This window comes from Haliaeetus albicilla, chromosome 10, assembly GCF_947461875.1.
Source record: "Haliaeetus albicilla chromosome 10, bHalAlb1.1, whole genome shotgun sequence".
In the NCBI taxonomy this organism is placed as follows: domain Eukaryota; kingdom Metazoa; phylum Chordata; class Aves; order Accipitriformes; family Accipitridae; genus Haliaeetus; species Haliaeetus albicilla.
This window is the reverse complement of record NC_091492.1, coordinates 12,136,427-12,154,478: the sequence shown is the minus strand read 5'-3', so window position 1 is coordinate 12,154,478 and position 18,052 is coordinate 12,136,427. Positions and strand designations below refer to the sequence as shown.

Below are 18,052 nucleotides of genomic sequence, written 5' to 3'. Positions count from 1 at the left end.
AGGTATGAAAAAGATACATTGAGAATGCTTAATGTTCAGTGGTGACATCAAAGAGAGGTATTACAATCTCATGACATATCAAATCATGAACGAAGCATAATACAAACAAAATTCTTCAAGTAATTCATCCTGACTGCACTTGAAATAGAATTTAAATTATAAAGATACCCTATATAGAGCAAATGTATTCCCTTCCTAATTTTTTTTTCCAAAGAAATTACTAGCAGTGCCAAAAAACAAGGTCTGAGAACTTCTCAGGAAGGCACTGTACCAAGAAACAGTAACTTGCACTATGCTAAGGCTTGAAAGCAAACAAATTTACAGAATGTCTTTAGAAAAAACATTACAGACTATGCTGCATGACAGCACTTTTCTGTTGTGCTGTTTTGTTATTTCCATATTGTAAAGACTGAGGCAACTTAGCATTTTTAGTTCAGAATTTCAGAATCCTTTAGACAGTTTCCCAAAGATGGGAACAAAAGAATGAGAACATTTTATACACAGTGTTGATAGAAGTAAACAGATTTGACAAAAATGATATTTTTAATGCCCAATCTTCTACTATTTAAAAAGGTACATTTAGCAGTACGTTTCTACTCTACGGTAGAAACACTTCTACCAATGTCTCTAGATCTGGGATTTCCTTCCGTAATTTTAATTGTCTGTAAAAAGCGGGACAGTATTTTTGAAATAATTCCTTAACTTTCTTTGCACTTTGGTAGTTACCTTCCTAGATTACCAGCATAAGTTTCCACTCACCTCCTACCTACAGAGTGATGCGTATGCAGATCTGTTCCTGTGAATGCTTTGCAGAATTGTTTCTCTGTGCACCATATGTAAACTCATACCTTTTTAAATCATTCACCAAAGCAAAGTGCTCCTCTGCTGCTATTCTGCTATCCAGTTTGGCTTTCAGCTCTTCAGAAGTAGAACGCAAAGCTTCCAACTGTTTCTGGTACTCTGCTATCTCTTCTTCTTGACTCTGTTTCTTATCTTCTAAGATTATTATCTGTTTGGTCAATTTTGAAGCTTTTGGGAAGAAAAAAAGAAACAAGTGGGTACAGAAGAACTAATTCAATCACCTAGTGAAACTCCAACTAAACCACTAATATGTTAATTCTTAGGTGTTCATAGCATTATGTAACAGTGGATTTGTCAGTTTGTTTTGTTTTTTAACAGTCTGGATTCTCCTCCCCCCCCCCCCCCCCGCCCCAGCAGTTTGTTTTGGAAAAGTGCCAAAACTTCAAGACTGCTTCTTCTAAGGACTATAAGCTATTTTCTTACTGAAACACCATTTTACTCTGAAGAATCCTCTAATTCAGATTTTACTAACTCAGGAAAAGAACCTAAAATGGAACATGACTTTTGTAGCCTAGTAGATAGGGCACACATCTAGAGACTGCCCAGTTTCTGTTCACTGATCTCCAAGTTTTTCCTGTAGTATGTATTTCCATGACTGGATACACTGCCAAAACAGTTGTAGGAACTGAATGAAAGATCAGGGCTCTTGTTTCCTTGTGAGAACTCCAGCAGTAGATAACAAAATCTGTCAGTGTTTACCAGGGATGTTCTGACAACTCATATCAGATCAAGCTATTTTGAGATTTGGAAAGAGGAACTTCTGATTTTGGGGTATTGTCTGGCCTTTGGTCTTGGGTATGATGAGTTGTTATCTTCTAAATACAGATGGATATAGAGAGATAGTACTCTAAACAAGAAGCTCAGAAACTTTAAAGGCAGAAAGGAAAGTATTTATGGAATTAGGCAGCTGATGAATAGAAAAATTTCAGAATTGGAGTTTTGCTATATAGGTTCACTTAAGGAAACTGTTCTCATCAGTGACTTATGTTAATCATGCACAATTAAAAATTTACAGAACATCCTAATCTGTGAATTAAGATTCAATTTTGCTTTTTAAACTTCACTAAGAAATCTTACTTTCAGTTTTGGGATTTTAAACTATAACATGCTTGTTCTCTTTCTAATATTCAGTCAGAAGGCTATTAACAAGAAATATCCAGAGGAATCTACCGACGCAAAAAATAACTATCAGCAGAAGAATTAATCTTGGTCAAGAAATAATATTTACAGACAAGACAAGGAATATCAAGTTGGTTACAAAGCAGAAAATTAAAAGCCCCTACAAATTCTGAACTGAACATTTAAATAAGCAAATAATACCTCACAAGTACCAAATTGTAAAGTTCAATGTGGTCTTAAATTATGAAAATAAGTGTACTGCTGTTTAACAGTTGTCACTTTTTCAGAGGAAGCAATTCAAAGTGGAGTATGCTGTATAGTGTCAACAGGTGATACTGACATTTCTTTTCAGTATCAGCTGACATCCAGAGCTTGCTCTCATATTAGTGTTACCTGCATTCAGCAATGCTTTGTAGGCATATACGAAGTTGCAAAAAAACCCCAAAACCAAAAACCCAAAACCCCCACCAAAACAAAACAAAAAAACACCAAAAAACCCCCCACAAACAAACCTGCAGTACCATCTCTGGTGTAGTTCAAATGATTAGCAACTCAAGCACTTTACCTTCTTGAACATGCTGTCTGTGACTATCTTTTGCTTTAGCTTGTTGAATTTCAAGTTGCTCCATCAACAATCCGTTTTCTTCCAAGACCAGCTTGGCCTGAGTTTGCAGCTGCTGCCTGCAATGACAACCGGCTTATAAATAAAATATAATACAAATATTAACTTATGTCCAAAGAAAAAACACAACTGACTTCCAACAGTGTAAACTTATAAATCGTATTTGAACTTTAAAAAAAAAAAAAAAAATTAAAAACACTCATTGAAAGCAATGTCAGGACCCAAGATAAGCTTATTAGAGACATGAACTCACAAGCCTCAAAATGTAAATTATTTTAAATGTTTAAAATCTTTGACTAACTAACTAAAGCAAAAATTCCCTATAGAATGAAGGAAGAATATATATGTGTGAATTAGAATCGCAGCATTATAGAATGGTTGAGGTTGGAACGGACCTCTGGAGGTCATCTGGTCCACCCCCCCTGCTCAAGCAGGGCACCTAGAGCCAGCTGCTCACAACCATGTCCACGTGGCTTTTGAATATCTTTAGGGATTGAGTCTCCACAGCCTCTCTGGACAGCTTGTTGCAGTGCTCACAGTGAAAAACTGTTTCCTTATGTTCAGAGGGAACCTCCTGTGGTTCGGTTTGTGCCCACCACGTCTTGTCCTGTCATAGGGCACCGCTGAAAAGAGCCTGGCTCTGTCTTTACGGTCTCCCCCTATACAGTGATAAGATCCCCCCTGAGCCTTCTCTTTTCTAGGCAAAACAGTCCCAGCTCGCTCAAACTTTTCTCATATGAGGAAATTAAAGCTACATAATGGTGCTAGATGACTTGGAGACAGCTATGTAAATAGTAACTGAACCAAATTAGTTTTCAAAACACGCGATAAATTCTTGGATACACTTTGGATTTACTTGGCTTTGGCTCTGGAAAAATACTGCCAGTGTGTTCTATGAGCCTGTAAAGAAGATGGGAGTTTAAACTGAACTATCCTGAGCAGAGAACTTAACACTCTGCTTTATAGCTAGTATTAATTAAGCTTTCAAGAAAACCAATCCCAGTCTTTCTGATGTTAACAAAAGCTTAAGAAAGTATTTGCTATTCGAATAACAGCTTAAAAAGTTGAGAAGCATTAACCAGAATGCAAGTAGAAATACAGTACGAGTGTAAGATGATATCAAATGAATTTAAACTCAAGAGTTGTCATCAATCAGCAAAAGTAGCCTAAACCCAAACAAAGTATAGCAAAATAGACTGTTACCAAGGATTTCTGATGACAGTAACTAACACAACGTATATCTACTTTGTTTATGTGTGGCCTGACCCAGATAAAAATGCACCCTATTGTATATAGATCTAGATAGGGACAATTCCCCCTACCATCAAATGATATTCTGACTAAAATTTAAGCTGAACTATACAGCTAACAATTGTTGTCTGGCAGCTGAAAAATATAGTCTTAAACAGTCTACCCTGAAGATTTTTGCAAACACAGAAATGGAAGTCAGCTTATACTTGTATCCATGGAAACCTCTGTGTACAGGTATTTGTAAGTTTAACCGACTAATTTACTGTGAAATTTACTGCAGTGAGCATACAAGAAGGAAGCAAATGCACATCAGCCATTTACAAATCGGTTAACAGCTAAGATAGAGCTTATATTGTTTAATCACTTAAGACTCTGCATGTTTTCATCTGAATGGATAAATATGAAATGAAAACTGAATGACAAAATACATTCATTATTTGTGACAGGAAGGTCAGTGTTGATGTAAGATGATAAGCATTACCAGTTGAAAGAAACAATGGAAGTTTTTTTTCCCATCAAAACTATCTAGGCTGGAGTTAAGGTTGAGAAAATGGATTGTGAATCTTACTGGACAAGTCTTTGAAGTATAACAATTTTAAACAAAGAACAAAATAATTTTTTCCAGGTAAAACTGCAACTTTCAAATTGATGTCACTAAGATCATATTTCATCAACAGGTTTAGGCATAAGGAACATCTCCCATACTGCCAAGCTACATCCTTACCCTCAGCGATGCCTGGCACTATGAGGCTATGTTGTGAAACAAAATTTTAAAAATTGCTACAAAAGGGGGTATTAGGTTGATCAAGACCAACTCCTTTATGTGCTTGACAGTGCATCCCCATGAGCAGTTACATCAATACAAACAAAGGAGCAATGCACTGCAACATCGAGTGCGAAGAAGCCACTGAAGGTACACATCAAAAGCTTGGTAAGGTGGTATTGCTGACATCCCTGCCTTGCTGAACCCCAGCCTTCAAAACAGCTCCCAGACAGAGACTATAGACAGTCTGAAACAGCTCAGAGACATACAAACTTCTCTCATTCATTTGCAGAGAGGCAAAATAAAAAGCAAAGGTGTTAAAAGTCCAGAAATTCTTAAGAAGCTGAAACACCTCTATAGTATTTTGGAATTTGTGGACAGTATATAAGCATCCAAACATAAAATATACAGATTATTTTATTAAAGCACCAAAAAAGACTTTGATACCTTTATAATAACCTACTTAACCAAATCTATGCAGAAACTAAACACTATTACATGGGCTTCCGGTGCAGAACTGCACATTCACTATTTAATCTTTACTGCAGAATTATTTCAGGCATTGCAGGTGAGCATTGTTCCAACAAGACATAACCATGACCCTATTAACTCTTCAGAAAAACTTAATTTGCTTGAGGGGAACACAATTTTTCCTTAAGATCTGTAATCTTAAGAGTTTGCATGCAACAAGCAAAATAATGAGTAGCTTTTAAATTAATTTCTAGTAATATAACTTGCCATTCTGCAGGGGTAATAAAGTTATTTTTATTTAATTGCTCATGGAGGTCTTCATTCTCCTTCACCAACTCTTCAACTCGTAGTTTAAAATTCTTCATATCCTCCTGGAAGACAAAGGACTCCACATAAAATTCTTTAGAGCCAAGTATTTTGTTTTAATTTTTACATCAACAAAAACTTTTATAAATATACATGCCTGGGTGCCTTCTAATTCTTCTGTTAACAGCGTGTTATCTCACTACACACTAATCTTTAATTCAGATGTGCATACCTGACTTCAAAATTGCTTCATCAATCTAGTAATATTTGATTTAAAATAATATAAGTATTTGAATTGTGCCACATTTTTGCCAAGTGTCATTTGAATTAAGCAAGTTGTAGATCCTTAAAATATGGATTTAAAAAACTTAATTCTGGAAATTACTAGATGATACTACACATCTTCAGTATGAATGGCATGAATTTGAATATGGTAGGATAATACAGTGAATTTACAGTAATATAAATCCCTCGGTGTTCTCTGCTCATTTTATAGCTTAATTTTTTGAAGGAAATAAATTATTTTGAAAAGCTATGGCAGTTCTACTCTGAAGCAAATCACCATTTTTTCAAAGATTCAGTGACAAAAAAATACTTCTGACGAGCAAAAAGAGTACCCATTCCTTAAATATCTAGAAATAAATATTCTTCTACCACAAAATCCACAGGCCTGTAACTGGAGGAGTAGCTATACAGGGCACTGAATCCCCATTATGAATGACAATAGTAACTTCTTTCTACTGCTGTATTCATGGTTTACTCTATTCAGAGAGCACAATTCTTGTACATCTCACTGTACTGCCTGCTTCTACATCTGAACAGGCTGACAAAAAGCAAGCAAGCCAAGCAGGATAAGATAGCACAATAACTATGCATGGAAAAGTAAAACGAAGTCACTTTTAATTTTAGGCAGAAAACACCTTTGACAAATCCCTTTAAAAAAAAATCTAGTAACTTATTTCTGCTTTAGTGTAGAAGTATATTTCTTTAAATGGCAACTTGCCTCATGTTCAAGATTTAAATCTTCCTTTTCTCTTATTCTGTCTTCATATGCCAACAGAAGAGGTGACAAATACTTCATATCCAACTTAAAAAAAAAAAATCCAAATAAATCAATTACAAACCATAATCTCATCAATATTTTTTACTTCTGCTATATATTCTTAATTTTAAAAACTATTAAGGGGTTTTTTATATGCCTTGCAGACAAAAGTGCAGGACTTACACAAGCACACAGACCATCATATGCAAAATGATGCTGCAGAAGCACTTAATAGCACCACTTCAGGAGTAAGCTTTGGGAAGGACAAGACTGGATGCTATACTTGAACACTTCACTAAAAAGCAGCTATTGCTTAGCAGTGTATGTAACACAGCAGAATGTGGATGCAAATGAATATGAAACCAAACTGGAACACTACAGTGAACATGGTTAATAATAATCAAATTTAGTCCAGATTCATTAGTAAGTGGGAAAGGAATTTTTACACTCTCAAACCTGCATCTTTAAAACTAAACACATACATATGTGATTCTTGGATATTATAGCTAGAAAAACAGCAGAAGGAGGACTTTCCTATTTCTGTATAGTTCTGAATAACAGTGAGGAAGGAAAATTTAAGATCTGATTAGCATTTCAAGCAGAAATTGTTTCACATACTGCAAATGCATTCAATTTCACAAACTATTTGACTTATCCTTGCCAGAAGTTCATAGGCTACTAGTAGACCCGTGACCACTCCTACCATCAGAATCACTGAAATATGCTATTTTCTTTTAGTATCATCTTAAAAATAATCACAACAGAAGATTAACAATTAAGCAACAGACCTTGACACAAACTACATGCTAGGCAATACTAAGTGAAGACGGTATTTATGATTCTCAGGGTAACAGTACTTCTACTTAATTTGCATTCAGTAGTTCAAAGCTGGTGATTTTATGCAGTCTGTAGCTTACTGTAAATTCAACTGGAGCTGCACACATTCATTGCAAAGTTCTGCCCTACATCTTTTTATGCAACAAACATAAGTGTTTATAATATTCTAGTATGTGATAGTTCAGCAGAGTAACTAAACAATATCCTGAATATTTTGGTTCCAGTAAAGAAATTTTACTACTTTACTTAGAAAGGAATGAACAGATAAGTGAAAATATTATTTTACTTACCAGCCATGGTGGTGGTGGTCCTTTCATGGGTAAACTTTTCAGTTTTAGATGCTAAAGTAGATTTTTTAAAAGATACTGAAATTATTTCCTGCTTTTTGAAGCACCAACCACTGTTTACTGCACTCACAACTGTTAACCCAAACAAGCCTATATTTCTAATTACATGTGTTGCATATGTAACACACACCCAACAAAGTCAACAAAACTGGAAGTTCAATATCTTACTAATACAGGAGAAAGTGTAAATTCTTAAAGTTAGACTTAACGATAAATGCTTATTTTAAATTTCAGAAAAAGCCTATGCCATTTGTAGACTGTGGCGAATTTGGAGAAGATAGTCTTAAAAACTCAAAAGATGAATGAAAGGATAATAGGACATTTCAGTACAAACTGCCTTTATAACCAAGATTCTCACCTCTTCTTGGGACAATGGCCTGAATTTAGTTTGATAGCGACTTAATTCTACATTTAAACGATGGACCGTCATTTTCAAAGCATCATTTTCATCTACCAGTTCTTGTGCTTGTTGTCTGAGAAAAAGTAATTCTGTAGCCTCCTCTATTAAAACAAATGTCCAACAAGAAAGTTCAATCAAAATTCAAGAAATGTTCACAATAATTTGTTAGTTGTAAGGAAAAAAAAAAATCTCAATAAGCTAGAATCATAAGAGAACTTCTCTCAAAATACTGTAATGGAATAATCCCATGAAGAATTACTAACAAAATAACATTAAATTTCAAACAACTAAGTAAGTTTTTTTCACGATCATGTAAGATTTCCTTGACAAAATTTCTACAAATGTAGAAAATAGTGTTCAGAAACTACTTCTGCACAGATACTTGCTCAAATCAATGAGTGGAAACCTCCTACTGTAGGAATAGGTTGTAAGAAATCAGAAAAATTAAACAAGATGACTACAGACTAGCTTATATGTTTCTCCCACCTTCTCTATGTGCCTTCTCTGCAGCTTCTTTAAGTCTTCTGTTTTCTTGTTCTAGTCTCTTCAGCTTTAATTGCTGTTCTTCCATTTGCTGTTTTGTTCCCTCAAATCGTTGGACCATAGCCTGGTATGCCTTGTTCAGAGACCAGTTTTCTTGTTTTAGTTCTCTGAACTTTTCTTTAGTCATATTTTCCCATACTTGCCTTGCCCGAATAGACATATCTGTAATGCCAGAGTTCAATGTATTTAAATGGTATTCAGACTTGAATACAAGTTTCAGCAAATTATAATTCATTTTTTCTAATATTAGCATTATGTATGAGTGATACTTTATAAATCAGCTCAGGGCTCCCAAGAGGTAAGGCTAGAGAGAATGAAAAAAGTGGATTTGGAAAGAGAGCTATATAGTGGACTGGCTGCAAGTTCCCATCTTTTCTCCCAAGACACTGAAAACATGCCTTCCTTAAAGGGAAAAGAAAGCGTCAGCAGATCTCCCTCTCCCTGGCATCAGTGACTAGAGAGGTGAGACAGAAATATCCACTGCAATAAGCAAAGTGTATGTGCCCTGCATGGACTAGTCAGTCCTCTTGACCCCTCCTTATTTTAATCACCTATGTAATGAAAGCTTTACCCTCCTTCCCACTGAACAGGCTTCAATGATCTGTTACTGAATAGAAGTTACTTAATAATCCTTATAGAAGTAAAATTTTAGATCATCTGCAAAATCGTGGATATATTGTTGCATCAGTAATAATGGATCACACTTTCAAACTTTTCGTTTCATCTGTATGGGCTAAACAGCTTACCTATTAAAATGAAGGCTGAGGTTTTACCCTTACTGTCAGACTCTTAAGAGCCAGCATAATGTAATAGCATACAGGCATGAATATAACTTAGTACAGAACAGTTCCTTAGTATAGGAAACCACAATAAGGATGTATGAAACCCAAGAACTGGTTTTGAAATACAGAGCTATCTCTTGTTATTGATGACATATAACAGCTTCACGTGTTCAGTAATATTTCAGGCACTTATGGTCACTGTTATCTTCCTGTGAGAAGGCATAAGATTCTTGGACAGCATAGAAATACACAAAACCCCATGAACTCGTGATAGGCACACATCCCATCCATGTGACACACAAGTTCAGAGGTGCTGTGCCTGGAATTGTTACATGGATGCAATAACATACAAATAAGGCACTAGCTGAAGGTAGACCATGTATCTTGTATCACTTGTATGTTTACCACTTCAGCTGTGATGGGTGACATTAATAATGGTGACATCCTGTAGTGTAGGTGAAACTTAAGGGATTGGAGAGTTCCAGTACGACTTTTAATTTGATTACATCATTTCACCATCATTTACTTAAGACTTCAAAAGTCACCCAGATTGAAAAATAGAAACAAGTCTAAAACACCTAATATAAAAAGCCTAGAACTATTGTTTTTATACATATCACAGAGCACTAGCACTTTCTCATCTCCTGTACATGAAAAAATGCATTTTCCTGCTTGTATTCTCTAAGCCCAATTCGTTGGGGGGGTGAGGGGGGTGGGGTGGTATTTTTTAATATATATGCATATTATTAAAGTGAAGTTGTGTAGTGAAGTCATAGAAAAATCAGAAGTACCTGGGGATGGCGGAGGCTTTTCACGTATCAGATTTTCAGCTAATGATTTTTCTTCCTAGCAGAGAAATAAAAAATGAGACAATTGGCTTTAACAGTTATCCTTTCTGAAGTACTCTGAACAGCATCACTGTTGGAGAACTTAAGAAACAGAACTTTTGAAGCAGTTTCTTTTCTTTTATATCAACAAAATTTAAGGTTGGATTCACTACTGACAATATACAACTTGTTATTTACCCATCTTGACATCATTATCACTGCCATCAGTCACCTGTGGACACTTGAAACTCTTAATATTTTCTTTAGTTGTCAGAGATGTACAATTCACAAAACAATTTTATGGATGACATAAAGGTTACATAAACATGAAGCTTCTTGACCAAACAGGATAGATATTGCTCCCACTTGTTAGTCTGTATAAAGTAAGACTTTAGAATAGTCAGTTATGGTATGAATTGTCAGTCCCTAACTGGGAATCAGCAAATAAATTAAAATGTAAAGTGTTCTTCAACGTTCTCCCTTTGCTGGTAAAAAATACCCAGTACCTATTTTTACATTTTCAGAAGGTTCTTTCATCAGGAAAGAACTACAGGCTGAATTTACACTAATGTATTTCCTTGAGGTGAACATGATCGATATACAAACTTTCTCCACTTTTTTATGAAACAGCAGTGAAGTTCTGCAAGGATATAATGCCATGTAATTTAACATACCAAGACACTGATGACTAAACGAGTCAAAACTCATGAACAATTTCAAAAGAAAATATATGTCATCAAGAACTTGAAGAAAAAAAGTGATGTTAACAATAGAAGAACTGACCATTTTTGTAAATAATACTCCAGCAAGTTGATCTGAGAAACTAAACTTTTGGGTATTCTTTTTCAAGCTTATGAAAGCAGTCAAATGGGCCCAGCTGGAAAACTAGATAAAAGTCTGGTGAAGCCAGGCTCAGAATTTGAAAATTATCAGTAAGAGCTATCTCTTTCTATAACATGATGTCTCCCACTCTCAGTTTCTTTCTTTCGCATGAGGAACAACAGAAGATATATTAAAAAAAACCCACAACAAACCACATAAACCACCAAAGAAACCCCACCCCAACTTTTGTATGGCCTATTTACCTATATAGTCATATTTTTTCAAAAGGAATGATTAGCTATTCTTGTACTCCAAAAAGGATTCCCTAGTGGCAGTAAGTATTCTTTTAAGTGACTGTAAACTATCAGCAATTTATAACACCCTTTTTTCCAAAATGCATCACAAGTCAACTTTCATATAAGTCTTACCTTTAAATTCAAGCCAAGATGTTGGTCTTCTGCTAAAGAAAAACAGATCTTTCAGTCAAATAAAAACAAAAGTATCTGTAAGTCCATAAACTGTAAGGGTTCATATGTTCATGTAAGCACACATATTATATACTGCAAGTAAATGTAAGAAAGTCCTCCCAAAACCACAAATCAGATCACTATCTTTCCATTATCTCTTTCACAGTGTATCAGGATACTGATGTGAGACCTTACTTTACCTCACACTGTATAGATGCAACTATGGAAGAAATTAAGCTGTATTTTTGTCTTCCACTATTATTTTAGAATTTGACTAAAGGACAAATGAAATATTTTCATTGATTTTACTGGGCTTGAATCCTGTTGCATCTCTGAACAAGGCAAGTGCAAATCTGACCGCTTCCAAGATCTGTAGCACTTACTATGTAGAAGAGGTATTAGAAATGGTTTATATATCCTATTCTTTTCAGTTTAACACATCCACTTCCCAAATGGTTTTATCAAGGCAACCCATTCTTTCTGGATATTGTTCTCTATAAAGCTTTTCAAATAACTCTACTGAAATAATATTGAAACAACACTGGGATCCAACATGAATAAAACTTAGAAAGACAAAGATTTTTCAAAATGGACTCAGTTCTGCTTCCTCTTTCCTATCCAATAGCTACTAGAGTGCTGCCATTCTCTGCATTTTGCAGCTCTGGAAAAAATTCTGATTTCCTGTTTTCCTGATTTTAAAATAATGGACAAGGTAATTATGCAATAAAACTCCTATGCAGGTAGATTGGTCTTGCTCTCGTCATAATTTTTTCTGCACAATACTCTATTGTTCCAAGAAAATAGCTTAATGACAAGTCCAGTTAAGAATGAAATGTCCCTGATATAATGAAATTACTTATTGCAAAAAAATTATTTGTGAAGCTTAACAATTCAGAGCTTAGGGTGATAACCTGAGACTGATGATCATGTTCAGCTCTCTGTTCTGTCAGAACCTTCCTCTGTGACCTGATGGTCAGGCCCAGACCTTAAAAGACTGCAAGTATGATACAACTTCTGTAGAAAAGATAAACAATCCTAGTATCATGCCATTTGATTATAAAAAAAAAATTCTTACTGCTGATTTTCAGACATGACACTTTTTTATCCAAGAAAAGTGACTGATTAAAAATGTTTTCTTCTATCTCTTTAGCTTTTTTTTTTTTTTAACATTGATAGTTTCTACTTTTTTCCACTTTTTGAGCACAGTAACACTCCAATAGTTTCCAGAGTATAAACTGGATTGATTCTGGCACATATATCAACAGAATAGAGAATGACTGTACTAGACAGAGAGTTCACAAAACTTTCTTCGCCCACCCCAACCCTTTTTACACTGGCTGATAGTGGATGTTTAGGAGTTTCAGTTATACAGTGAATATAGACCAATCTTCTCTCTTTATGCAGATTTTTAGTTTTCTGTAACTACTAGAAATGGCTAAGTATTTAGTAGCATTTCTTTCATTGCCCTTCTTAAAAAAAAAAAGGATTACATTGCTATCATGTAGTATTAAATGTATTTTATTAAAAAATTATTTTTCCCATGGGTATTAAAAACATACAGCATTTTGACTTAAAATAAGTTTATTTACCTTCTATTTGCACATTTGATTCACCCACCAGCACCTGAAACTCAGTTTCCTGAGAAGGTGCCTCTTTCTTGTCAGCATTAGTACTAGGAGATGGTGAAAACTCTTCCTATGTAAAAATAAGACAAGCCAATCTAAATCATGGTAACACTGTTAAAATAGCCCATGTCTCAATATCTGTATAAAACCTTTAGTGTACTAATGTCCCAGTCACAAATGACAAGACATCATTTTTTCATTTGTTTCAGGGCTCTGTGTAGATAAAAATCTAAATCCTGCAGTGATCAACAAGAGGTAGGAAACTATGATCGTCATTTAGTTCACAGGGCAAATATTCCCTGTCACCTTATTGAGTCACAAGAGTCTGTAAAATTATCCTACATTTGCTTGTTTGCTGTGTTGTATCTAAACTTGCTCTTAATAAAAGATCAACCATTTATCTACTGTATCACAGCACTGAGGGATTCATGAATAATTTTTAACATTGCCTGCTCTGTTTTTCCCCTGCTGATTGCATACCAGTGTCCCCCATATTCTACTCACTCCCTTTTTCCTTGCCCGCCCCCTTCTCTCTTCTTACTGACTCCTATCTCTTCACCTGGGGTGTTTTCTGATTTCTTTCACAAACATACCATTTTGTTGTCTCTTTACTACTCAGTTACTTCTTCCTGTTTGTTAAATTTTTGTTAAATTTTGGACTGGACTTTAAATGTGCCTCAGGAGTATTAAGCTGCTTATTGCTGGTTAAGACAACCCAAAACTATAACATAGAAAAATCCATTGGTCTTCAAAATAACAAGATAATTTATTTTGTTTGATACTGAATCTCTGTCTCTATATAGGTCTCTGCTCATTAGCACAATACTGAATCATTAACTAAGCTTTCACCATTTAAAAGGAAAGTTCCTAGTGCTTTTAACAAATAATGTACTATATAGTAGTATAGCTCAACATAAAATACTGGACATTTTACAAGACTAAATTATACACAATAATTATACACAATACCAGTGTTTTCCTAATAAGAAAAGCTCCTAATAATCAAAGATATGGAATCTGCGAGGATCAACAAACAAACCTTACTTGTATAAGAGTAAATGAGCCACAAAAGGAAGCATGTGAAATAAAAATTGAATAAATCTCTGAAGAGTAAGAAGAGAATGAAAAGCCTTAGAAGTAATTAATATTTGCATTAACATATTAAAACACTGTAAAGGAAATAACACATTTGAAAATCCTACCTTTTTATTTTTGCAGGGAACAGCATAAATAGCATTGGTGCTAAAGCTTTCTCCCCTTTTCTCATTACTCTGACAGCTGGACTCTGCCTCTTTGTCAGCATCTGAAAGATAGGTATCCATGTCCTCATCTTCACAATAATTGCCTGATATTTCCAGGGACTGCACAGGAGATCTGTCACTACCATCAAGTTTCCAGTTGGGCCTGCAAGTAGAAAGCAGTTTAAAGCCTGTTTCAGTGTTGCTTACTCTTCCAAAAAAACCCCCAAAACACTAGTAAAGTAGAACCATCAGTCTTACAATATACACAAGTCCAGTCAGCCAACACAAATAGACATCTAAGCTTCTATTAGCTGCAAACAATGAATCTAGCCTATGTGTATGCTTTAAAATAGATGATTAACACTGGAGCTACATTTTCTTCTCTATCTTAAAAAAAAAAGCCAGATTAGAGATAGAACGTTGCTAATTCTACTGAAAGAAGAGCCTGAAATAATTACTTAGCACAAAAGAAATATCCAACATGTAATTCAGATGATTCATCAGTGATTAACTGTTTGTATAATTGATCATCATTTGGCAGAAATAATATATGGTTTTACTTGTGACTCTTGTACAATCCAAATCTCCCTCTCTGAAGACTGCATGCATGACATCACTTTACGAGAAAAGGAGTAAAGACTGTAGACACTTCAGACCCAATTTAGGATGTGGTGAGAAAAAAAGTGGCTATAACAGCAGGAGTTTTCTGTAACTCTTTGTTAAATTGCATCATTGAAAGATTCTATTTCTAGTATATCAAAACAGAGAGTATACACTACCCCATTCTGAGCTCTGTGACTGTCGCATATGGTTCAAAACATTCTTGTTCCACATAGGTGGAATCACTTTCAGAAAGCGATCGCTGCCGAGGCTGAGGAATAGCAACAGTGCGCCCCGTTAGCGTTGTTGCAAGGATAGCTGCTGCTAGAGCAGATCTGGAAGAAAACAGAATAAAGCAATGAAACAATACTGATGTTTTCTCTGTGCTCCATATTTTATTTTATTTTTTCTATAGCAAAAGGTCTTCACTATTTAAGCAAAGCAAAAGGTTCACAGTTAACAGGCATAAACACCACTGAAAGTGCTAAGGGACTGGTTATAAACTATTAACTCCCAAAGTAAAGCGCAAAACTGCACAAGCTATCGTCGCATAGCTATCTAAGAGTAAAGTACAATACCTATCAGTTTTCCCAAATCACGTGCATGAAAATCATGGAATATACTAGGTTACATTCCCAAAATTTACATTGATAATTTACGGTACTTAGCATTTACTTCAGCCATAACAATACTACCTGGCATTGTGTTGAAAAAGTGTTCCGCATTCTGCTATTTTGTCTCCTAGTTTCAATTATTCCCTACTCCAAACCTTTTACTGATGACTCTGGAGCTGTTAACAAATGCTGGCACGTTGCAAACTAGGGCAAGCATAAGTAGATAGAAATGTCTATTTGTGGGATGCTGCGGAGTACAGAGAAGGGTGAGATGAAGAGGGAAAAACAAGTAGGAACAAAGATTAAAGGAAAGAAACGGTGAGGACTGTAACAGGAATAACAACTGTAGGTCAAAAAGGAAGAAGAAACAAACTAGGATTAAGTAGGAATGTTACAGACACTAGAAAGACCATAGAAAACAACTAGAATTGAACTAAACACAGAGAAAATGTAAAAGAAAAACTGTAATAAACTACAAAAGAAAAGAAAAATAAATTTGTATTTTCTCTTTAACTTGCTTATATAGCTAACTCAAATCCAATCCAACACAGTTTTACATGCCAGTTAAGTCCCTGCTTTTTTTTTAATATGCAATAAAATGGCATGTTAGTAACGTTTAATTTATGCTTTTCTCATGAGTTAAAATTTCCTGACTCACAGTACTAGTACTGCTATAGTCCTACACTCTGCTGTAGCAGCCAAATTAAAAATGGCCCTAACTTTAAATAGTCCATTTGTCTTTAATTGACTCAGATTTATAAGTTACATATTCATAATGGTTATTGTTCTAATTTTTTAGCATGCTTAGGAGTGGGAGAAAAATAGGTATCTTTAAAGTTCAAAGAAGGGAACTGCCCCAGTTAAAAATATATTCTATTTATGAAGAGGTTTATGTAAATACTGCTGCAAGGACATGCAATTATTCTAATCATGCTTTTCTAGTATGCTATTGTAGTTGATGAAGCGAAAAAACAAAACTCAAAACCTACCTGGGCCTTTCTGGAGAAGGGTTTGGACTACGAGGGGGAGGGGTGCGGGGAACTGCAGGTTTAGGAGCTATGGTAGCAGCAGGGACCAGGCCATGAGCTATATGTTTCTAAATAATTTAAAATAAAATTAGTTGACGATGACTTTAAGGATCACAATGAAAAAAAACACAGAATTGAACATGCACAAAAACTAACAATGCAAAATAATATAAAAAGGAAGAACTATTACATGCAATTAATGTAAATAGAAGACTTGAAATGGTTCCAAGTTTAACTTTTTAAGATGTATGAAGAGCTACTAATGAAGGTTAGGAATGTAATTTACGTAAGACCCATGAATGTAGGTTTTCTACCTGCTCTATCACAGCCTGGAAAAACAGAATTTTAACTTACTCAATTCAAGTTGGTTTTTTTCCCTGCATATATACACAAGAAAAAAGGAGTACTAGAAATTAACTTTTTTCAAAATACTGGAACCCTGCTTCAGAGTAATAATATTAGTCCCTTTCCTGTAGAAAGAATCTGTCTGTCAGAAGTAATCCTCAGTCATAGCAGTACGAGATGGAAGAAAAAACTATCATTAAATAAGTCTTGCAGTCAAAGGTTCAACCTGAATTAAAAAAAAAAATCCTAATGCATTTTTATCAGCAAACCCAACAATTTTTTCAAAAGGATAACACTAAATAACAGCTCAGTAAAACTGGGACCAGCGTTCCCTACAAAGAGTACTTTGAATGGAATCACATAATGGTTGAGGTTGGAAGGGAGCTCTGGAGATTGCCTAGTCCAAGTCCCTGCTCAAAGAAGGGTCAACTAGAGAGGACTGCTTGGGAAACTGTCTAGTTGGATTTTGAGTACCTCCGAATGTAGACACTCCACACTCCACTCCCTGAGCAACCTGTTCCAGTGTTGTTCTCTAGGCATCAGAAAATAGTATGTCATAATAAAGTCCATCACCTTCAGACATATGTTACTTTTCTATGGAGTAAACCAGGCTAAGTTTCTGCTATTTCTGCTACAGAATTTTTTTTTTTTTTGCAATTATTCTTTAATTGTCTTCTCCAACAGGATAACGAACAGGTGAACTGATTTCTGTCTTTACAGGAAGCTGTGACAAATAACTAAATGGTGCATTACAAAGACTGTCTTTTTACTTGGTCTTATCTTGCAAATGCACTTCTCCCTAATTTTGGAAGTCTGTCTGGCACGCACCATTTTGTTTACTAAAGGCTGTTGGCTGTAGAGCTCTTACTATGATCACCGGGGAATACAGCTGAGGTAAAAGGATGCTGTCATCCCACAGTAAAAGTAAGACAACAACAGATCGTGGGAAGCGAGCGAGCTGCACTTCCACTCCGGGGGCTCCGGCCCCCGCCAGAACCCAGAGGCCTCCCTGGAGGGGGAGGGCGTCAGGACTGAGGAAAAGGAGAGCACCAGAGCCCAGCCTCCGGACACCTTCTTTTCTTTGCTTAAGGTTTATTTTTCTCCCCGTTTTTCACTCCAGTCGAACTGCTCACAGCGAT

At 35.4% G+C, this 18,052-nt stretch overlaps 1 protein-coding gene across 5 annotated transcripts in view; it reads right to left on the bottom strand.

Moving 5' to 3' along the window:
* Positions 1-18,052, bottom strand: part of CEP89 (centrosomal protein 89) — a 43,197-nt gene that overhangs the window by 24,871 nt on the left and 274 nt on the right. The window contains exons 2-14 of one of the 5 annotated variants that reach the window (XM_069793498.1): positions 16,530-16,636; positions 15,106-15,261; positions 14,288-14,489; positions 13,050-13,155; positions 11,422-11,453; positions 10,136-10,190; positions 8,506-8,724; positions 7,978-8,120; positions 7,563-7,613; positions 6,397-6,480; positions 5,351-5,458; positions 2,546-2,657; positions 849-1,029 (exon numbers count right to left, since the gene is read on the bottom strand). In XM_069793498.1, the coding sequence (XP_069649599.1) occupies positions 849-1,029; positions 2,546-2,657; positions 5,351-5,458; positions 6,397-6,480; positions 7,563-7,613; positions 7,978-8,120; positions 8,506-8,724; positions 10,136-10,190; positions 11,422-11,453; positions 13,050-13,155; positions 14,288-14,489; positions 15,106-15,261; positions 16,530-16,636 (1,556 nt within the window). The other 4 variants (XM_069793500.1, XM_069793502.1, XM_069793503.1 and 1 more) reach the window with 4 other exon arrangements.